The following is a 22024-nucleotide window of genomic DNA, read 5'->3' as shown; positions in this document are numbered from 1 at the left end:
GTTTAGGCAGCTAGAGAGTGTGGGGAAGGGAGAGAGCGCCAGACAAACAGACACTCTGATTCTCTGCGTCTCTCCAAACTTCTTGTTGGCTATATCTCTGGTTCCTAGAATAGCTAGAAGTATGATTTTGGGTGTATTGTAGTTGGAATACTGTAGAAAATGCCTCAATAAATGGTATAGTCCCCAGTATCAAAATTACAGTATCCCAGCCGGGTCGGCATAGATCAAAAAGAGAGTTAAAGGGATGACTAGTTGCTTTTTCAAATAGACAATTTTCATAAAAGGTCAAAATTGCGAAATTTTGCACTAAAAAGGGACCGCTCAGTATTGCGCAATACCATATGCCCTGGGATTTGGGAAGCGCCTGATTTTACGCGCCGACCCATAACTTGCTTCATTTTAAACTTTATTTTTATATTTAAATTGGAAAATCTAGATCTTAAAAAGTTCTGCAAAATGATATAAAATTCAAATTTCAACAAAATTTGCGTTTTTTCGGATGAGCTGCTGAAATGAGCCAGCTTGCTTTTTAGTGGTTTATATTTTGTAAAGACCATAACTTCCTTCAATCTTCATATTTTTGTTCAATCTAAATTGGAAAATGTGGACCTTAAAAAGTTCTAACAATGTTATAAATTTTGACTATAACAGATTATGGGGTGCTAAGAAGTAGAGGATCGGCTGCCGGGTCATCAATCTCCACTCGCCCTTTATTTGGTTCATAACTTTTTTCATAAAACATATGGAATTTCAAAAAATATATCATTTTATAGAATTTTTCTAGTTCTACATTTCTCAGTTCATTTTTACGAAAAATTCAAAATTTGAAGATAGTTATAGACGATTTCCCATGGGTTCCTAACTTTGTTTACCTTTTCCATTAGAAATGCCCCTAAAAAGTCTCGGCTCCTATCAGAGTTATCAAAAAGTAGTCAACTGATAAAATGTTTATCATAATATCACCAATATTAACACTTTTTGATAACGCTCACAGGAACTGCGATAAATGAGCTCAAAGTTGACGCCATGGGCCCCCTTCAGGAGACTGTTTCTTTGGTCCCTTCCACGTGGCATATCTCCTCAAGCTTAAATTTTCTTTAAAAATTGTCAACTACAGAATTGAAGCTCTAGTTTTGTTTTATATTCTCTGAAATTTTCAAAAGGATTTTACAAGTTTTGACTACTTTTGTAGGGGCTTAAAGTTGGTGTATCCAGGCGGAGGGCTGTAAGAAGAATCCTGACCTTGAAGGAGTTTTAACATGAACCTACCGTAATCTTGTCTGACTACTATAGCTTCATCACACTACCGTAGTCTTATCTTTGCCATAGTCAAGATATCCATGACACAAATGTTACTGTAATTTTTCGAAACTCGAAAAAACTGCTAATCGATAAAAATTTCTTTATTAAAGCTATCATTATGGAAATTTGGGCAGAGAACGTGGTATAATACCGGAAAACGAACAACCGTTGTAGGAATACCAAAAAAATTAAATAATTTGAGAAAATTTGGCAAAGAAAATATAGAAGAATTGGGGGATTTTTCTCAAGTGTCACAGTAAAACCTTTAATGCTTTTGTGTGGTATTTGTGGGCGGGTCTTTAGTACCATGTGCGCATCAGCGTTGCACGATGAGCTTCTCCGATTGGACACGTATCGGGGTCGAATTCGACCTGAAAATAACATACATTTTTATATGTCTTTTTTCTATTCTTGTTAGGATTTCTAGTCAAAACTATAGCATCTATCTTTAACTGAGGTCCACCAGAATTCACTGAACTTAAGCTCCTACAAAAGTAGTCAAAACCTAAACTAGAGCTTAAATATTGTAATTGACAACTTTTGGAAAATTCAAGCCTGAGAAGATATGAAAGGGACCATACTGATTTAAGACTCAAAGAAGGTCCATGGCGTCCACTTTGACTTGATTTATCTCGGTTCCTGTGAAAGATATCAAAAAGTAGTAAACTAATTAAATATTTCAAATATTTTGATAAACATTTTATCAGTTCACCACTTTTTGATAGCTCTCATAGAAATCGAGATAAATTTTCTCAAAGTTGACGGTCAGGGAAACCCCATGCCGTCTACTTTGACCCGATTTATCTCGATTCCTACGTAAGATATCGAAAAGTTGTCAACTATTAAAATACTGCTGATTTCATGATAAGTAATTTATCAGTTGACAACTGTTAGATATCTTTTACAGTAACCGAGATAAATTGGCTCAAAGTTGACGGCCAGGTGAGTTCTTTTTCCTTTGGTTCCAAAGACTCCTATGTCGTCTACTTTGACCCGATTTATCTCGATTTCTGTGAAAGATATCAAAAAGTTATTTGCCAATAAAATGTTGCTAATATCATGATAAACGTTTTATCAGTTGACAACATTTTGATATCTTTTACAGGAACTGAGATAAATTGACTCAAAACAGACAGCTGGAGCCGTCTATTACAGGTCATACATAGCTAGAGCTGTTTTCTAAATTTTGCCTTTCGTTTCAAAATCTTTGAGAGTTTCGAAGTCACTAGACATCCAATAATTTCAAACAATTTCCAAAGGGAGGGGGCAGGAGGGATACTGTAGGTCTGGGGTGTTCCCCCGGGTCTAGACTTCGCCTCTATCACGTGACTGTCTGCATGGGTGAGTAACCAGTATAAATGTCTTTTGGAAACGAAAAACAAACAGAACGTCACTATTGTTTAAAGGTCGGGTACTGGATTCCATTTTTAAGGTTTTTCACATCTACTTTTTGTCTCTTTTTAATCTTCCTTGCTCATCTCTTTCTGTCTACCGTATATGTCTTTTCTTTTAAGATCAATTATCTCGACCCCTATAAAAGATATCCAAATTTTGTCAACTGATAAAATGTTTGCCATCATATCACCTACATTTTATGAGTTGACATCTTTTTGATATCTTTCATAGGAACTGAGATAATTGAGCTCAGAATCTTAAGCTTTCAGAATCCCATCTCTCACCTGCTTGACGCCAGATCCCGAAGCCTCCGTTGATCCTCCATCTTCAACTTTTTTCAGGTCATAGACGGTAACGACCTCCAGTCCAAGTTGTGCGGCGGTGACTGGCAGTCCACGAGTGTTCGGCCATTGTGGACGTGGTTTCTTCGGAATTGGGATGGGGGACGACTTGGCAGACGACTTCCAAGCTTCTTCTTGATGTTGATCCTCTTGGCTGTGCTCTTAAAGAAGATCTGCCGATGGTGGAGAAGTCGGAACTTGCTCCAAATGAAGAAGACACATCTCCAAAATTTCTCCAAAGATCCGAATGTATCCGCTTCCACTGAAGAAGCTGCTCTCGCTGTTGGAATCCTTCGAATTGGCTGACGGGATGACGAGCTTAGCTGGAAAATGTGAGTTTTTTAAAGCTGGAAATTTGTGGGAGTAGGGGTAGAAATTGAAGGAAAAACGGGTGATAGGGAATTTCATTATTGGGAAGATGCAGCGATAAGAAGAACTGGTCTATCTTGAAACATTTTTAGAGTTTTCAGATTCGAAATCTTAAAGTCCCGAAGTCACGAAAAAAAACTTGAAACTTTCGGAATAGAGATTCCTGGATTTGGAGCTTTTGAAATTCATAGGTAGGTATTTGAAACAGTTTCCGATTTTTAGTTCAGTTCCTAATTTTGAAAATTTTTGAGAAGACAAACAATTTGAATTCAAAACCAATTAAGAAATCAGCTTTGATACTGCAAGATCTAGAATAAAAGCCCGCATTCCACTTTTAGCCAATTTATCTCATTTCTTCTAAAATATATCAAAAAGTGGTCGACTGATAAAATGTTTATCATAATAGCAGCAACATTTTGTCAGTTGACAACTTCTTAATATCTGTCACAGGAATCGAGATGAATTGAGTCAAAGTAGAGGCCTTGAGGACTTTCTCTTGTCACTTCCACGTGGCACATCTCCTCCGGCTTAAGTTTTCTAAAAAAAAGTTGTCAATTGCAAAATCAAAGTTCTAATTTTTTTTACATATTCTGAAATTTTCAGAATGATTTCACAAAAAATATATATAAAATTAGTCAACTAACAAAACGTTCATCATAATATCAAAACGAAATGCGTTCACTCAAATATAGATCGAAAAAATTTATAACTTACAAACTCATAGCTTACTAGCTCATAGCTTACATTATAGCTTACAACCTCATAGCTTACGTTATAGCTTAAAAGCTCATAGCTTACATCATAGCTTACAACAGCAATAAATCATTGCTTACAAACTTGTAGCTTACGAGCTTTTAGCTTACAAGCGCCTAGTCTGCAGGCTCATAGCTTACAACCTATAACTTACAACCTCATAGCTTACATTATAGCTTACAAGCTTATAGCTTACATCATAGCTTGCAAGCTTATAGCTTTCAACATAGCCTACATCATTACCCACAAACTTGTAGCTTACAAGCACCTAGCTTACAGGTTCATAGCTTACATTATAGCTTACAAGCTCATAGCTTACATTATAGCTTACATCATTGCTTACAAACTTGTAGCTTACAAGCTTATAACTTACAACCTCATAGCTTACATTATAGCTTACAACATAGCTTAAATCTTTGCTCACAAGCTTGTAGCTTACAAGCTCATAGCCTACATCATAGCTTACAAGCTTACAGTTTATAAGCTTACAAGCTCATAGCTTACAGACTCATAGCTTACAGGCTCAAAGCTCACATCATAGCTTACAACCACATAGCTTACAAGCTCATAGCTTGCAAGCTCAAAGCTTACAAGCTCATAACTTACAAGCTCGTAGCTTACAAACTCATAGCTTATATGCGCATAGCTTACAGGCTCATAGCTTACAGGCTCATAGCTTACAGGCTCATAGCTTACATTATATCTTACAAACTCATAGCTTACATCATTGCTCACAAGCTTGTAGCTTACAAGCTCATAGCCTACATCATAGCTTACAAGCTTACAGTTTATAAGCTTACAAGCTCATAGCTTACAGACTCATAGCTTACAGGCTCAAAGCTTACATTATAGCTTACGAGCTCATAGCTTACATCAAAGCTTACATCATTGCTCACAAGCTTGTAGTTTACAAGCTTATAGCTTACAAGCTTACAGCTTAAAAGCTTGTAGCTTACAAGGCCCTAGCTTACAAGCGCATAGATTACAAGCTCATAGCTTACTAGCTCATAGCTTACAAGGTCATAGCTTACCAGCTCACAGCTTACCAGCTCATAGCTTACCAGCACCTAGCTTACATTATAGGGTACTGAAATGCGTTCACTCAAAAATAGATCGAAAATATTCATAGCTTACAAACTCATAGCTTACTAGGTCATAGCTTACAAGGTCATAGCTTACCAGCTCACAGCTTACCAGCTCATAGCTTACATTATAGCTTACAACCTTATAGCTTACCAGCTTATAGCTTACAAGCACATAGCTGACAAGCTCATAGCTTACAACCATATAGCTTACCTTATAGCTTACAAGCTTACAGTTTAAAAGATTACAAATTTCAGGTTACTGTGGAAATCAATGTCTGTAAATACTACGCTGCTGAAATGCTGACGACAGATATTCAAAGAGATCAGTTTTGCATCAGCAGGAGCAATTGTGAGTCATACTGTACCTAATGAAAAATGAGAAAATCGAAAAATCGAATTAATGAAATTTTGTTCACTGTTATTATTGTCCGGCGGCGATGAACCTCGCGGCCGAAATTTCATTTAAAGGCGCATTGCTAGCCCTGATGCGAAAACAGCTACAGTTTTTACAAAAAAAAAACACATGCGCCTTTGATACAGTGCTCAGAAATTAATCAGCTGAATCTTCTCATCAAGTAGGAACAACAATTAAATATGTGTGAAAGCAAGTTAATCCGAAGTACTGTATTGAAGGCGCATCCATTTTTTTTTAAACCGTAGCTGTTTTCGCTTCAGGACCAGCAATGCGCCTTTGAATTCGCTCACCGCCGCCGGACAAGAATAATATATCCAGAAGTGAATGACTGTATCAAGGGGGTGTGGTCTCTGAGGCATATTCGTTTTTTTTTTCGTTTCACAAGACACGAGAGAGTGAATCGAATGAGATAGAATAGTGTATTTGTCACATCGACAGTTTGTGTGGACATAACGAAAAAAAAGAAGAAAATGACTTGATGCAAAAAGTCTTGCACACTGGAGAGAGAGAGAGAGAGAGAGAGAGAGAGAGAGAGGAAGGAGACATTGACATTTTGTATTGGTTCTCAAGAAATTGATTGCTCATCATAAACCTAGAACACCAGAAACCGGAGAGGATGAAGAGAAACCCTTTTTTTGATTCGAGATTTTTCGGAAACAATTATTTTTAGCCATTCTGTATATGCGTATGTATGTAGCGCGCCTTTACACCCATTCAAAGTTAACAGATACAGCTGAAACCTGGACAGATAGATCAGAAATGTGTCTTAGTTGATGCCCGAACTTTCCGTTTTTTTTTTGAAATTTCGATTTTGACGTCTTCTGAAGACGTTCCTGGTTTTTCCATTCGATAGAAAATGAAAAAAAAATTTGTGGGTAAAACAGCTATGAAATGGTGGAAAATGGGGGGAAAATAAGCTTGAAATAACTATTTTCGAAAAATCTAGTAATCCGGAATACGAAATGATAGGAAACTCCAAAGAATGCCTGAGATTCCAAAAACTCCTTTTCCCCCCCAAAAATCAAAGAAAGCCTAAACATAATTGCCTCGAGAAATTCGACCGCATAAATTCCCCAACGCCCCTGCTAGTAGTCAACTGATAAAAAGTAGTCAACTGATAAAATATTTCTGATGTTATGATAAACATTTTATCAGTTGGCAACGTTTTGATATCTATTACAGAAAACAAGATAAATTTGCTCAAAGTGGAGTGGCAAATTTTTGATATCTCTTGTAGGAGCCGAGATAATTCGGCTTGAACTGCGCGCGGCTCGGTGGTGGCCGCGCGCTTGTTGATCGCGTCTCCACCATACTTGCACACTTAGTCAACTGATAAAATATTGTAGTCAACTGATAAAATATTTCTGATGTTATAATAAACATTTTATCAGTTGGCAACTTTTTGATATCTATTACAGAAAACAAGATAAATTTTCTCAAAGTGGAGTGCAGGGATTACGGTATGTCGTTAGGGGCTTCTGAGTCAGAAGAAGTTCTGACGGTTACATTATTTTTTACTTGCATGCGAAAAAGATTTTAAAAAGAAAACACCATTTTTCGAGTCTCTATTAGATTTTCGAGAAGTGACAAAATACCGTATAATGGTTTGCTAACCAAACCAAGGAGAGGAAAAAGGGGAGAAAAGGAACAGGCGAGGAGTCTTCATGTACAGTGTAATAATGGAAAAATAGGGGGAAAACAGGGAAACGGAAATACATAAAAGAAGTGATTACGAAATTTAGGAGAAAAAAATGGGAAGAATTGGAGACGATGAGACAGCGTGGGGAGGAGAAGACTGGACGATTGGTAGAAAAATTGGACAGAAGGAATTACTGTAATCAACTACAGTAGCCTTAAAATGATATGAAAATTGTCTGAAAAAAAGCCTGAAGTCAATTTTTTTTGGAATTTCCAAAAACTTCAAAATTTCAAGGGAAACTTTAAAATCCTGAATAATCAAAAACAGTGGAAGTAGCCAAATTTCTGAAATACGTCCAAAATTCTCATATTTCAAAATTGTTGAGAATGGTAATGGAATATTGTGAAAATGTCAATTTTATCAGTCGGTTTACGCTCCTCCATGACTCAACCTCTTTTAGTTTCATCTGTATCGGTTAAAAAGTTTCATCTGTATCGGTTAACTTTGAATGAGTGATAAGGCGCGCTACATACATACGCACATACAGAATTTGGTGAATGTTATTAGAAAAATGAATGATGATAGTTTTTGAGTTTTTCGGGATTTCTCTGAAATTCTGATTTTTTTTTTTTCGAGATTTTCCGAAACCCCTAAAATTCCCCTAAACATCACTCTAACTGTCTGCGTCTCTCCCCCATTCCGTACTATTTCTCTCAAATTTGCCAAAAAAAAGTGGGCGGCGCCTATCTGCGACCACTCCGGCCAATCGAAAACCATACAGTTAGAGAAACACATGAGAATCCGACGAGACACAGAAATCCAATTTTCTCTTCTGTTTGTTTTGTAGAGGATCATTGTTCTATCTTTTTAGGCCGAAAAATTAGAATTTTCTAAAAAAATCGATTTCTTCAGAATGAGCAAGCTGCTAGTGATTGTTGTGGACATTTTTCGGAAAGCTTCGAGACGCTTCCGAGAAGATGGTCAACAAGAAAGTGAGTTTTATGAATAATTAATAGCTGAAAATGGGGAAAATAAGAAAAAAATTTATGAGGATTTATCAAAAAAAAATTATCAAAAAAATGCACTAAAAACACTCCTTGCTCTTTGAGCTGAATTATCTCGGTTACTGTAAGAGAAATCAAAAAGTAGTCAACTAATAAAATGTTACTGATATTATGATAAACATTTCATTAGTTGATAAATTTTTGATAAATGTTACAGGGACCGAGATAATTTAGCTTGAATTGCAGTCCTGTTCGGTCGGCGTCGCCGATTGCTTCACCACCATACATGCACACTTTGAGCTCAATTATCTCGTCTGCTACAAGAGATATCAGAAATTTGTCAACTTATAAAATGTTTATCATAATCTCACTAAAATTTTTTCAGTTCATCAAATTTTAATATCTCTTGTAGCAAGCGAGATAATTGAGCTCAAAGTGCAACTACTATAAACTTCGAAATTTCAAAATGTTTAACTAGAAAGCAAACGAATAAGAGATATATCTCATTTTGCCTTTTGTTTTCTAATAATCTACTTTTTTAAAAACTAATTTTTTTTTCTCAATTTTTCATAGCCTAGCGGCCTAGAGACGCAGACGGCGAGACACTCTAACGGTCTAACTCTAACTCTTTCAATCACCTGGCTATGGCTATCTTAAAGCTGTTTTTCCCTATCAACAAATGATTGTACAAAAAAGCTGTCCACTACAAAAATAAAGCTCTATTTTTGTTTCATATTTTGTGAAATTTTCAAAATAGACAGACAACTATAAAGCGCATTTGTAAGAACTCAAAAATCAACTATTTTCAACGGAAATCGTCTTTTGGATTTTATTCTTTTTTGCCCAGTATACTGTAGCATTGACCAGTCTCAATGGAACATTGACCAGTCTCAATGGAGAATGATGACTCAAATTGCTGTGAGTGGATGGAAATAGAAAAAAGAAGAAAAATGGAGTACTGTAGGTTTCACTTTGAGCTGAATTATCACACTTACTGTAAGAGATATCAAAAAGTTGTCAACTGATAACATGTTTATCATAATATCAGTAACATTTTATCAGTTGACAGATTTTTTGATATTTCTAATAGGAACCGAGATAATTAGACTCAAATTAGTATCCATGCTTGGCGGTAATGATCAAAGACGTCCACTCGGCGGTCCTTTTCATTTTTCTTGAAATATGTTTTCAAAACATACTAACTATTGCCTCTTGAAAAATATTTTTTGGTTCCTTTTTTTGCCGATACCCTTTGTTTACATATTCTGAATGGGGGAGGGGAGTGAGAGGGTGCCGCTTTGTCCAATTTCATTTATATTCGTGGGAGGTACAGTAATCCATAGAGAAGCTTGCTAGAACATTTTGAAAAAATTAGAATTGGAGATTGGAAAAGTAGAAAAATTAGAAAAAGATGGGTTCTGAAATTTTAAAATTCAGAGTTTCAGAATCTCAGAATTCCTCAATTTCAAAATCTCCAAGAACCCTACAATGTCTCGAGGTTTCATCAAATACACTGATAAGAACTGCTAGACAGACAAATGGGCGTCGCTTTTCGAAAAAACAAATTTCATTAAAAATTTCCTCATCTTGGTACCAGTTTGTACGAAAAATTTCGGCTCTTTATGACAAGGGATCTTTATCACATGAGAAAAAAAAGGGGGGGGGGGTATCATTACTATTAAAGGTGGGGGGACAGGAGATTTTTCGTAGTTTTTTTGTAGCTAGAGTATGCATTCTACCGTCACGGTGTACAACGCTTAATGTCACTCTGCGTACAGCTGTCGTCCTCGCCTTTATGTATGCAATCGGGCGTCCGCTTTCTCTTTGCCCGTGTAGCTCAGTCGGTAGCGGCGCCGCATCCTCAATCATCGCCCTCACAAGTTCAACTCCTCGAGGGGCATTTTTGAACGGAATTTCGAGAACATTATTTTTTTCATGTCCCCCCACCTTTAACATTCACCAGATTCCGTATGTGCGTATCAGAGATGAGCGGAAGAGATTTACGGAAATTTACGGAAGACGGTTTATCTTCGAAATGAAAAGTGCTACCAAAAAGCTGTCAACAGACAAAATGTAGATCTCAATGAGAGCTATCGATTGGTATTAAAATTGTTTCGAAATTTTGTTGGATTATTCAAATAGAGTCTTTCTTCCGTCTTCCGTCTTCCGTGTGCCAGACGGAAGACGGAACACGGAAGAAACGCCATATCTCAACTCTCCATCACTATTATGAGATAACTTTTATACCAATAAATAACTCTCATTGAGATCTACATTTTGTGCGTTCACAACTTTTTGGTAGCATTTTTCATTTTGAAAAAAAAACCGTCTTCCGTAAATTTCCGTAAATCTCTTCCGCTCATCTCTGGTGCGTATGTATGTCACGCGCCTTATCACCCACTCAACGTTCACCGATTGAGCTGAAACCTGGACAAAGTGGATCAGAAATGTGTCTAATTGAATGTCCGAACTCTTCATTTTCCGAAATTTTGATTTTGAAGTCTTCTGGAGACGTTCCTTAGGTTCACCACAGTAACGGGTGGTGGGCAGAAAGGGCGTAAACCGACTGGTAGGTAAAAATAGGAAAAACTTGGAGGTTTTTCAAGTTTTTCAGACGTTTCCATGAAAGTTTCGTACTTTGGGCTTGTTTTCACAAAAATTCTACATTTAAAAAATTCAGTTTATGCCGGTTTTTTGCATAAACAACACTATTTTTTTTCCATTGTAACTGTGTAATTTCAATTTATTCAGCTAATATTAGATTAATTTAACAAGGGAAGGTTTTTTAGACAACGGTTGAGAATTTGCTCAAAATTTGCATACTTATAGTTTAAGACATGCTCTATACGATGACGAAAAAATTTTTAGCCCGTTCTCACTCCCAGGCCGAAAAACGTTGTCTGAAAATTTGGGCCGATTTCGGTGCGCTGGCGACTTCGGCTTCCCCTTCCCTCGTCTACCAATCCCGCGTGAGAGGAAAACATCGGTTGTGTGGTGTTGTGGTAAGAGGGTGACTCATTAGGATTGACTATGCTGGTTCGACCCCCACTGTGGTAAAACTTTTTTTGCATTTTTTGAAACTAATTTTTGATTCCAAATTTGCCCCCCTAGGCACTATATGACAATTTTTGATTAATTTCAAAAGTTTTCAAAGAAAAAAAAAGATTTCATGAGAGTTTGAGGAAAAAATAGATAATGGTCTTTTGGACCGGTTCTTACATCCTCGTATAGTTAAAAACGAAAATTTCAGTCTCTGAAAGTTGCTCAATTTTTCTCTTTTTGAGGTGGAGTACTGTCAAATCGATCACATACAAGATTCGAACCTATTTCTATAGGTTTCAGTTAAGTTCAAGCGATATTTCAGAAATTAGGAACTGTCAAAGTTCTAACAACAATCAGATTTTGGAGATTTTTTGAGCCCAAAGACAACATTGGGCTGAAAAAATTTGCAGAATGCTATTTTTATCGTTTCTGAATAATTGGAACGTTTTTTCGCACTTTTCAAAAAATTTTCAAAAAATCATTTTCAAAGTGTGGGGGACCCCATGGTGATTTTTTTTTCAAAATTTTTCAAAAAAATTTTTTTGAAAATGTTTAAAAGTTACTTTAGAAGATAGAAAAATGTCCAAAAATGAGTTTCGCACTCAAGCAAATCCTGAAAAGCTAATTTTTAACCTCGAAAAATGCATGTTTTTGGCCGAAATTTAGTACTAAAAGCACTTTCAGAGACCATATTTCGGCCCTTTTGAGAACAGGCTAACAATTTTTTTGGGTGGGGAGACATTTTTTGGGTGCAATGTCTCCACCGTGTCTCCCACCACTTTTAAGCAAATAGCAAGAAATACTGCTAAAATTTCAACACCCTTATCAGTAAATTTATCAGTTTTTCATACTGAAAAAAATACAGAACGCCCCGCCCGTTCTCATTGTGACTCAATCGTTCTCGTTGCTGAAAAAATGTCCAAAATGAGTAAAACTAAAAATGGAGCAACTAGTAATATTCTGTCTAAATTATTTGCCAAACTTTGGCCTACTGTAGCTGGAGGTTTTTGCCTGAAAACGAAGATAAAACATGATGGAAGAGGTACAGTTTTTTCCTGTATAGCTGAATCTCACGAATCCTTAATTTTTGAATTTTTGAATTTTTTAAATTCAAGGAAAAACTTTTTTTTCCGGATTTTCTAGCTTTCTTCGAAAAATTTTTTGTTTCAAAACTACTGTACTGAAATTTCGCAGAGTTTCGAAACTTAATTATTATTGGGAAATCAAGTTATTCAGAATTTTTAATCTGAAAAAAAAAATTTTTAAAAAACCACTGATAAGAAGAAGAAGAAATTTTTCCAGATGTTTTAAAATATTTGTTTATCTTTATTTTAGTTTTTCAGCCAAATAACAGTAATTAAACTTTGAGCTCAATTATCTCGGTTCCTGCGAGAGATATCAAAAAGTTGTCCACTGATAAAATAAAGCTGATATCATTATAAACGTTTCATTAGTGGACAATTTCTCAATATCTCGCATAGGAAGCAAGATAATTGAGCTCAAAGTAGCCAAGTACAGTGATGACGCAATCAGCCGACCGCGAGCAATTCAAGCTCAATTATCTCGGTTCCTGAGAGAGCAATCAGGACTTGGTCAACTGATAAAATATTACTGATTAAATGATAAACATTTCATCAGTTGACAAGTTTTCGACATCGCTGGTAGGAGCTTAGATAATTGGGCTCAAAGTAATAAACCTTCCTTGGCTGAACCGCGCGCAATTCAAGCTCAATTATCTTGGTTCCTATAAAAGATATTGAAAAATTTTCAATTGATAAAATGTTTGTGATATTAAGACCTAAAAATCTATATTTTCCAGATCCCTCCACCTCGACCAACACTCCATCCACATCCAATCCCATCACCACCCCTGAACATCCCATATTCTCGTCTTATCAGTTCTTCCAAGTTGACGAGTCACCCTTTAATGAAGAGGAAGCTACTCCATGGGATGTTCAGGAGGTTCTCCAGAAGAATAAGCCAGCCGGTGAGGATTCAGAAGAAGGCCAACGTCGTCTGGGACCACCCAGCTACATCCAGGGAAGCAGATCGTCCGGAGATTCCACATCGAACTTCTCGATGTGGTTCCATAGAATCGAACCAAAGGACCGGTTCCAATGGAGTGGAAGGCTGGAATATACCGATGATTTGATGGATTACGAATTTGAAAAAATTGAGAAGGAATGGACTGAGAAGAAGGAGTATGCCATGAGAAGAGCTGAAGTGAGTAGGCGGGAGTTTGAATTTTTTACAAAAAAGTCCAAAAGTTCAAATTTTTGAGAAATTCGACAATTCAGAAATTCAGAAATTCTGAATTTCTGAATTTCTGAATTTCTGAATTTCTGAATATCTGAATTTCTGAATTTCTGTATTTCTGAATTCTGATTCTCCGAATTTCACAATAGTTTTTTTTCAGAATCTGGCCCAACTCGAAGCCAAACGCGAGAAGAAGATAAAAGAGACGCTCACCAGGCAGCTGAAATCTATGAAAATCCACTAAAAACTTCTATTTTTTCAATTTATCACTTCATGTGCATTTAATTTAATCTAATTTTAAATACTTCTAAATCATTTTTCCCTCATTCCCCTAGGTTTTTTATTAGCTCCACTTCCTCTCTTTTTTATGGTAAATTTCATGTGATTTCTTTCATTTTCCGGTATTTTTTTCCGAATCTCTCTTTTTGTCATAATTTGTTATTAAAATCCCTTCGGAGTCTCAATAAATTCATCTAAAAATTAAATAGACAAAACTCCATCTCCCTGCCGCAGCATTGCGAAAACCGCGCGCGCCGCTTGCAAAAGTGGGCGGGGCGTCGTTTCGTCACAGATCTCGCTTGGTTTTCAGCGTTTTTCATCGATTTTTGACTGAAATTTTCGCGATTTTCTGAGAAATTCCGCCATGGGAGCCGACGGAGGAACTATCCCGAAACGGTAAGTGTTTATTTATCTCGATTTAGTGGAGAAAATGAAATGAAAATTTCAAAAAGTTGCAAAAAAATTAGAAAAAAACGACTTTTGAAGCGATTTTAAGCATTAAAAAACGTTTCTAGCTATGAAAAAGGGTGGGAAAACTGGAAAATGTGCTAAAAATCTAAAAAAATCGATGTTTCCGGGAAAAAATCGAAAAAATAAGTTTTGAGATTTTTTTCGCGATTTTTAGGACTTTCTAGGGCTCTAAACGATTATAAACTTCGAATTCTATCAAAAATAGGGAATTCAGTTCAAATATCGAGGTTTCCATGGGAAATTTCGGGAAATGATCCAAAATCAGTTTCTGGCAAAAATCACTTCAAAATATTTTTTTTGAAGTCAAAATTTATCGATTTTCATGGTTTTCAGACTTATTTTCGGCTATTTTGGGGCTAAAAATCAAGTTTAAGGCCTAATTTTGGCCTATTCCGAGCTTTTAGAGAGTTTTAAGCTATTTAGGCTCATTTCCAACCGATTTTCTCAATTTTCCCCCTAAAAGTCCCCATTTTTCCAGATGCGAGCTTGTTCAACAGAAGAAAAAGAAGGAGAAGCTCGATAAGCACGTGAAGAATGCGACAAAATGGAGGAATTGCCAATTGACCCAACTGCCACTGAAGAAACCAGTCATCGCGTGCCGCTTCGGAAAGCTCTACAACAAAGAAGACGTCATTAATGCGATTCTGAGTAAAACTATCTCAAAATCTGCCGCCGCCAGTCATATCAAGGGACCCCGCGACTTTGTAGAGCTGAAATTGACTGAAAATAAGGATTTCAAGCGGGGCGACGTCAAGGGCGACGACTACAATGATGTGAATCAGACCGAGTTCCTCTGCCCTATCACCAACGTTCCAATGAACGGAATTCAGAGTTTTTTGGTGAATTGGCAGTGTGGATGTGTGTATTCTGAGAAGGCTCAACAAGAAGTCAAGTCGGAGAATTGCCACGTGTGTGGTGGACCGTACGACGCCACGAAGATGGTGATTCTGAATCCGGAGGATGAGCAATTGGAGTTGTACAAACTGAAATGGGAGGCCGAGAAGGCTGAGAAGGCGGCGGCGAAGAAGGAGAAGGCAAAGAAGACGGCGGAGAAGATGGAAGCGGCGGCAATGGCTTCAGAAGGGCCGTCGACGTCTTCTGATGCTCCAGGACCCAGTGCTCCAGGATCCAGGGGGATGGCTAGTGTTGGAAAGAGTGGTAAGGGTCTTTTTTCTGGAATTTCCGAGTTTCTCGATTTCTGAATTTTTGATTTTTCGGTTTTTTAAGAATTAAAAAAAAGAATTCTGCATTTTTCGAAAAATTTGAAGTTTTCAAAAAAAAATTCTGCTATTTTTTCAGATTCTAGACAGAAAATATCGAAATTTTGACTTTAAAAATTCAGATTTTCATATTTTCAGCCTGTGTAAAACCATTTTTCGTGAATCAAGGATAATTTTCAGCGATTTTAAGTCATTTTTGGTTTATTTTCAGCTTAAAAAAATTGCAAAAAATCGCTTTTGAAGGGGATTTTCCTCGATTTTTCGGCGAAATTTCTAGACCTTTTAAAGTTTTTCAGTGTTTTTTTTCAGATTCCTTTTCGATTTTTCCAGCATTTTTTTGTCTGAAAATTGATGAAACGGTGTTTGATTACTGTGGATTACTGTGGATTACTGTAGAAAACCTAGAATTTTGGAGATCTTTTTGTTGCAAACAAAATCCACGTGATTGTTTTCCCAAAAAAAACTACAGAATAATAGGTTTTCTACAGTAATCTACAGTAATCAAACACCGTTCCATCGAATTTCAGACAAAACCCCCCCCCCCCCCCCCCCCCGGAAAACTCGAAAAAGAATCTGAAAAAATAGCTGAAAAACCTAAAGGTCTAAAAATTTTGCCGAAAAATTGAGGAAAATTGTATTTTTTTAAAAAAATTTAGAAGTTTTTTAAGCTGAAAATATGCTGAAAATTACCCTTGATTCACAAAAAAAAATGGTCTGATATAGGCTGAAAATGCGGATTTTTTTGGAATTCCTAATTTTTTGAACTTCAGAAATTTCTTGAATTTTCGGAATTTCTGGAATTTTCAGACAATAATTTCTGATTTCCTAGAATTCGAAATTCTCTGAAAACTCAACTAAAAATTTCTCTAATTTTTCAGCGGATCTCGCGAAAAAGCTGGAAATCGCCAAGCTCGGAGCTGGAGCCTCAGATCGAAAAGCCGAGAAGCGAAAGGCGACGTCTTCAGACATTCAATCGGATCCAACGAAATCGGATACCTATAAGAAGCTGTTCACCACTTGTGAAGCGGCGAAAAAGAAGCCAGATGGACATTGGGTCACCTATAATCCATTGTATTATTGATTTCTTCTTTTTTTTTGTGTCATTTTTGTATCTTTTTGGCTGAAAATTGGGAATTTTTGGGATAAATTTTGGTGAAAAATAGCTCGGAAAAACCTTCAAAAGTGCCTAAATTAGGTCAAAAATGACCTAACAAGCCTATAAATAATCTCAAAGAGCCTAAAACTAGCCATATTTTTGTCTGGAAATTCCCAATTTCCGCTTTTTTGTGTCATTTTTGTATCTTTTCGGCTGAAAATTGGGAATTCTTGGGATAAATTTTGATGAAAACTGAGCTAAATTAGCTCTAAAACGACCCAAAAAGTCTGAAAATAGCCTAAAATTTTCTGGAAATTCCCATTTTTCATTTGTTTTTCGCTGATTCCGCTGAAAATTTCGCTGAAAATTTCCAACTTTTTGTCAGTTTTTCTTGTTTCAAGTGGCTGAGAATTGGGAATTTTGGAGCAATTATAATTAAAATTGGCTTAAAAAGATCCGAAAAAAACTTGATTTTTGGTAAATATTAGCTCAGAAAAATCGTCAAAAATGGCCTTGAATTGATAATTATATGCTAAAAAATGTCTTAAAATCGCCTAAATTTCGCCTAAAAATCTTCAATTTTCAGCCCATTTTTCCTCTGTAAATTCTCCGCCTTTTTCTGTATCTATCCGTCATTTTTTGCAATTATTAATACAGTAATCATTCCATTTTTCAATTTTTTTTCATTTTTCTTTCCAAAAATGTGGTTTTTGCCGATTTTTCTCTGCTTTTTTTGACATATTTTTTGTCTGAAAATTCCAGAATTTTCCCCAAATTTTCTCTGTTTTTTCTTCTGAAAATTCCAGATTTTCCTAGCCAGAATTTTGCAGAAGAATGTTGTCCGTTCCAATGCGAACGGCTGCTTCCCGCTGCCTGACGACGACGTCTTCAGGATCCATCCGACACCTTCGTCTTCATCTGAATCCAGTCTTTGCCACGTGTCAAACCCGAAACATCTCCTCGGCGGACGTCTTCAAATTCACAGAATCCGCGGCGACGTCATCCGAGCTTCCGCCACTGCCGACGCCACCGGCGCCCGGACTCTCGCTGGATGAAATTATCGCTTCTGGAGAATCAGTGTTGGAGGAGCTCGGGCTCTGGTCGTGGTGGAATACCATCGTCATATTTTAGATGGGCACTCGAGAGTAAGGGGTTTTTCTGAAGATTTTTGGAAAGAAAAAAGTCTGAAAATTTCTTGAAAATACGGAAAAAAAACTGGAAAATCTTTAAAAAAATCGATTTGAAAAAAAAAAGTTTCAGAAATTGCTCATTGTGTTTCCGAGAAAACTTTAGTTGTTTTTTTTTTTAGAATTTCAGAATTTTGGAGATTTTGAATGTTTCAAATTTCCAGGATTTTCTTAAATTTCGAAAATTCTGGATATTCAAATAGTCAGAAATTTCGGATTCCAGAAAAAAATGGAAAATTTCGAAAAATTTTCGGAAATCGGAAAAATTAGAATTTTGTCGAAAATCGAAAATTCTGGAAATTCAGAAAAAATAGATTGAAAATGTCGAAATTTGACTGGAAATCGTTCTAATCTGATAGAAATTTCAGATTTTCATATTTTCAGCCTGTTTCAGACCATTTTTTTTTTGGAAATTTTAAGTCATTTTTAGCTTATTTTCAGCCTAAAATGTTGAGAAAATCTCGAAAAATCGCTTCCAAAAGTCCAACGTTTCGAGGAGATTTTCCGCCAAATTTTAAGAATTTTTTAGGTTTTTCACCTATTTTTTCAGATTCTTTTTCGATTTTTCCAGTTTTTTCTTGTCTGAAATTCGATGGAACGGTGTTTGCATTACTGTGGATTACTGTAGAAACCCTTGTAGCTTGTAGTTTCTGATTTGCAAACAAATTCATTTTGACGTGATTTTGTTTGCATCAAAAACTACAAAATGCGAGGTTTTCTACAGTAATCAAACACCGTTCCATCAAATTTCAGAGAAGAAAAAACTGGAAAAATCGAAAAAAGATCGTTGAAAACAGCTGGAAAATCTAAGAAGATCTAAAAATTTTGCCGAAAAATCGAGGAAAATCGCGATTTGTCGAGATTTTTAAGCTGAAAATGAGCTAAAAATGACTTGAATTCACAAAAAAAATTGTCTGAAACAGGCTGAAAATTTGAAAATCTGATTTTTTTACCAGATTAGAACGATTTCCAGTCAAATTTCGACATTTTCAATCAATGTTTTCCGAATTTCCAGAATTTTCGATTTTCGACAAAATTCTAATTTTTCGAATTTCGAAGAATTTTTCGAAATTTTCAATTTTTTTCTGGAATTTCGAAATTTCTGATTTTTTGATTTACCAGAATTTTTGAAATTTAAGAAAATTTTGGAAATTCGAAATATTCAAAATCTCCAAAATTCTGAATTCTAAAAAAAACTAACGTTTTTTCGAAAACAAAATGAGCAATTTCTGAAAATTTTGTTTTTAAAAAATCGACTTTTTTTAAAGATTTTCCAGAGTTTTTTTTCGTATTTTTAAGCAATTTTTCGAGGTTTCATAGATTTTTTACTCATTCGAAACGATTTCTAGCGGTTTCTATATACAGTTAAATTTTCAAAATTTTCTATTTTCTAAAATTTTGAAGAAATTTCAAATTTTTACATTTTCAGAATTTTGTATTTTTTGCAATAATATTCGGAAGATAGATAACTTTTAACACATTTTAATGCAATAAAAATTTCTGGTCGGAGTCCCCCTTTAAAAAACGCCCATATCCTTTCAGGCATGCACATGCACCTGGACATTCCGTGGTGGCTGACAATCGTCGCAACGACCATAACCTTGCGTGCCCTTCTAATAGGGGTGCCAGTGATGTCTCAGAAACTAGTCGCCAAACAATCAATGTATCGAAAAGAGATGAACGAGTTTCGCGATCGAATTGACGAAGCGAGGAAGGAGAATAATCAGCTACTCCAGCAGCAGATTCTTCTCGAGCAACGCGACTTTTTGCGGTCCAAAGACATCCGATTGGGACGTCAATTTATGGTTATGGCGGCGAACGGTGCCGTTTTTGCCACCCAGTTCTTTGCTATTAAGGTTAGAAATCAGGGATTTTCAAGCTAGTTTTTAGCTGAAAATCGGGGGAAAACAACCAATTTTCAGCTCAAAAGTATGCTGGAAATCGGGGAAAAATAGACAATTTTTAGCTAAAAATTGGAAAAAAAACGTCCTTTTTCAGCTTGAAATTCTACTGAAATCGGGAAAAAAGTGATGATTTTTAACCAAAAAATTGGAAAAAAAAACTGAAAATTGAAAAAAAAACCCGCTTTCTTTGACCATCTTCAGCCTTTTTTGGTCAATTTCGATGTTGAAAAATAGGGAGAAAAATTGAGAGATTTTATAGCCAAAAAAGTATTTTCCCATCTTTTTAAGACCATTTTTAGCCTATTTCAGTCAATTTTCAGCTAATTTCGATGTTATTAGACGGAAAATCACTGAAAACTCTGAAAACTAGCCGGAAAATGAAGGATTTTGAGCCAGAACATGGCTGAAAAAAAATCGTGATCGTCGAATTCCAGAATCTAGGAATTTCAGATTTTCAAAATTTCAGGACCCAGGAATTTCAGAATCTAGAAATCTCAGAATTTCAGAGTACCAATATTTAAGAATTCCAGAATTTGAGAATCTCAAAAATTCTGAATTTCAGAAACTTAGAATCTCAAAACTTTCAGAATTTCGTTATCTAGAATTTCAGGGTTCCAGAATCTCTGATCATCCTGAAAAATCTGAAAATCGGGGGAAAATGGCCAGTTTCTAGCTCAAAATTCCGCTGAAAACTCGGGGGGAAAAATAGACAATTTTTAGCCAAAAAATTGAAAAAAAAACCCGCTTTCTTTGGCCATTTTCAGCCTTTTTCGGTCTATTTCAATTTTGAAAATCGGGTGAAAAATTGATAGATTTTAGCCTAAAAATGGAATTTTTCCCATCTATTTTTTAGACCATTTTCAGCATCAGTCGATTTTTAGTCAATTTCGACACTTTTTATGTCTGAAAATCACTAAAATCGCTGAAAATTGGGCTGGAAATGAAAGATTTGCAGCCAGAAATCGGCTGAAAAAATCGTGATTTCTACAGATTTTTATCCAAAAATAGAGGGTTTTTGAATGAAAATGTTTGTCTGAAAACTTCCGATATTTGGCCGGAAATGTCTTTTTTTGGGTTTAAAAAATTTGGCATTTTTTGTGGAATTTTCTAATTCGTCGGGTGGAAATTTACCTTTTTTTTGACTGAAAATTTGATATTTTAGCCAATTTTTAGCCAAAAAATTGAAACAATCCCGACCATTTTCTTTGACCATTTTCAGCCTTTTTCGGTCAATTTCAATTTTGAAAATCGGGTGAAAAATTGATAGATTTTAGCCTTAAAAAATCCTTCTTTGTTCCTATTTTTGTGACCAATTTTAGTCAATTTTGGTCAAATTTCAGTAGAATTTCCAGACTTTTCGACAGCAAATCACTGAAAATTAGCCGGAAATTGAAGGATTTTGAGTCGATTTTCGGAAAATTTGCTATTTTTAACTAAAAATTTCCACTTTTAGTTTGAAATTCGGCCAGTTTTGGCTGGAATTTCGCTCTTCTTCTCCTGAAAATTTGCCGTTTTTGCGCTGGAAATTCGCCATTTTTAGCTAGAAATTTGCCTTTTTTTTTTGGCAGAAAATTTCCGATATTTGGCCGGAAATGTATATTTTTTGGTTTCAAAAATTTGGCATTTCTCGGGGGAATTTTCCAATCTTTTGGTTAGAAATGTTAGCTGAAAATTCGCGATTTTTGATTAGAAATTTGACTATTTCTGACTGATTTTGGCCGCTTTTTAAGGAAAAATTGGTAATTTTAGGTTCAAAATTGTGCATATTTTGAACTATTTTGAGCGCATTTTCACCCTTCTGACTACAAAAAATATGCTAAAAATCCGAAATTTGCAGAAAATGGTAGCTGTCAACTATCCGGGACTTTCGGAAGGCGGTGCCCTTTGGTTCACAGATCTCACAGCCACAGATCCCTACTACGCACTTCCATTCATTTCTGCGGCCACCATGGCACTGGTCACTAAGGTTGGAATCGAAATGGGCACGACGGCTGACCAGATGCCGCCTGTGATGAGAGCATTCATGAGTTACGGACTGCCGGTCGTCATTTTTGGTGTCTCTTCGCAGTTTGCTACGGTAAGTCAAGGGGGAGGGTTACTGTAGACTCCGATTAGAAATGTTTTTGAAATTCTTAAAGGTGGTGTGCGGTGAAAGATTTTATTGCTTTATTTTGTACAGAATTCTATGTAGATTCCGATAAAAATAAAGAAAAAATTCGAAAAAAATTCCTTCATTGAGAAAAACGGCATCGAAAAGTCAAAGTGG

At 36.0% G+C, this 22024-nt stretch overlaps 3 protein-coding genes across 3 annotated transcripts in view; all 3 read left to right on the top strand.

Annotated features, from left to right (window-relative positions):
• Positions 1 to 8212: 8212 nt before the first annotated feature.
• CBG26630 lies at positions 8213 to 13845 on the top strand (the record flags this gene model as incomplete). Its single annotated transcript, XM_045241348.1, has 3 exons — positions 8213 to 8291; positions 13165 to 13568; positions 13762 to 13845. 3 exons carry the CDS (start codon positions 8213 to 8215, stop codon positions 13843 to 13845), a joined length of 567 nt encoding a protein of 188 aa, XP_045100338.1.
• A 399-nt stretch (positions 13846 to 14244) lies between these two features.
• On the top strand, positions 14245 to 16652 carry CBG20397 (the record flags this gene model as incomplete). The annotated part of the gene is made up of 3 exons (XM_002646496.1): positions 14245 to 14276; positions 14830 to 15509; positions 16450 to 16652. The coding sequence occupies 3 exons, from the start codon at positions 14245 to 14247 to the stop codon at positions 16650 to 16652; spliced, it is 915 nt and encodes a 304-aa protein (XP_002646542.1).
• Positions 16653 to 17718: 1066 nt separating this feature from the next.
• CBG20396 overlaps positions 17719 to 22024 on the top strand; it is a gene marked incomplete at both ends in the record, with an annotated part of 6523 nt that continues 2217 nt past the window's right edge. Inside the window, 3 exons of the mRNA XM_045241347.1 lie at positions 17719 to 17812; positions 19397 to 19710; positions 21596 to 21835. Of these exons, the coding sequence (XP_045097030.1) occupies positions 17719 to 17812; positions 19397 to 19710; positions 21596 to 21835 (648 nt within the window). The remainder of the gene's footprint in view (positions 17813 to 19396; positions 19711 to 21595; positions 21836 to 22024) is intronic.

This window comes from Caenorhabditis briggsae, assembly GCF_000004555.2.
Source record: "Caenorhabditis briggsae complete genome, chrI, whole genome shotgun sequence".
NCBI classification, from domain to species: Eukaryota; Metazoa; Nematoda; class Chromadorea; order Rhabditida; family Rhabditidae; genus Caenorhabditis; species Caenorhabditis briggsae.
This window is presented reverse-complemented; position numbering and strand designations above follow the sequence as displayed.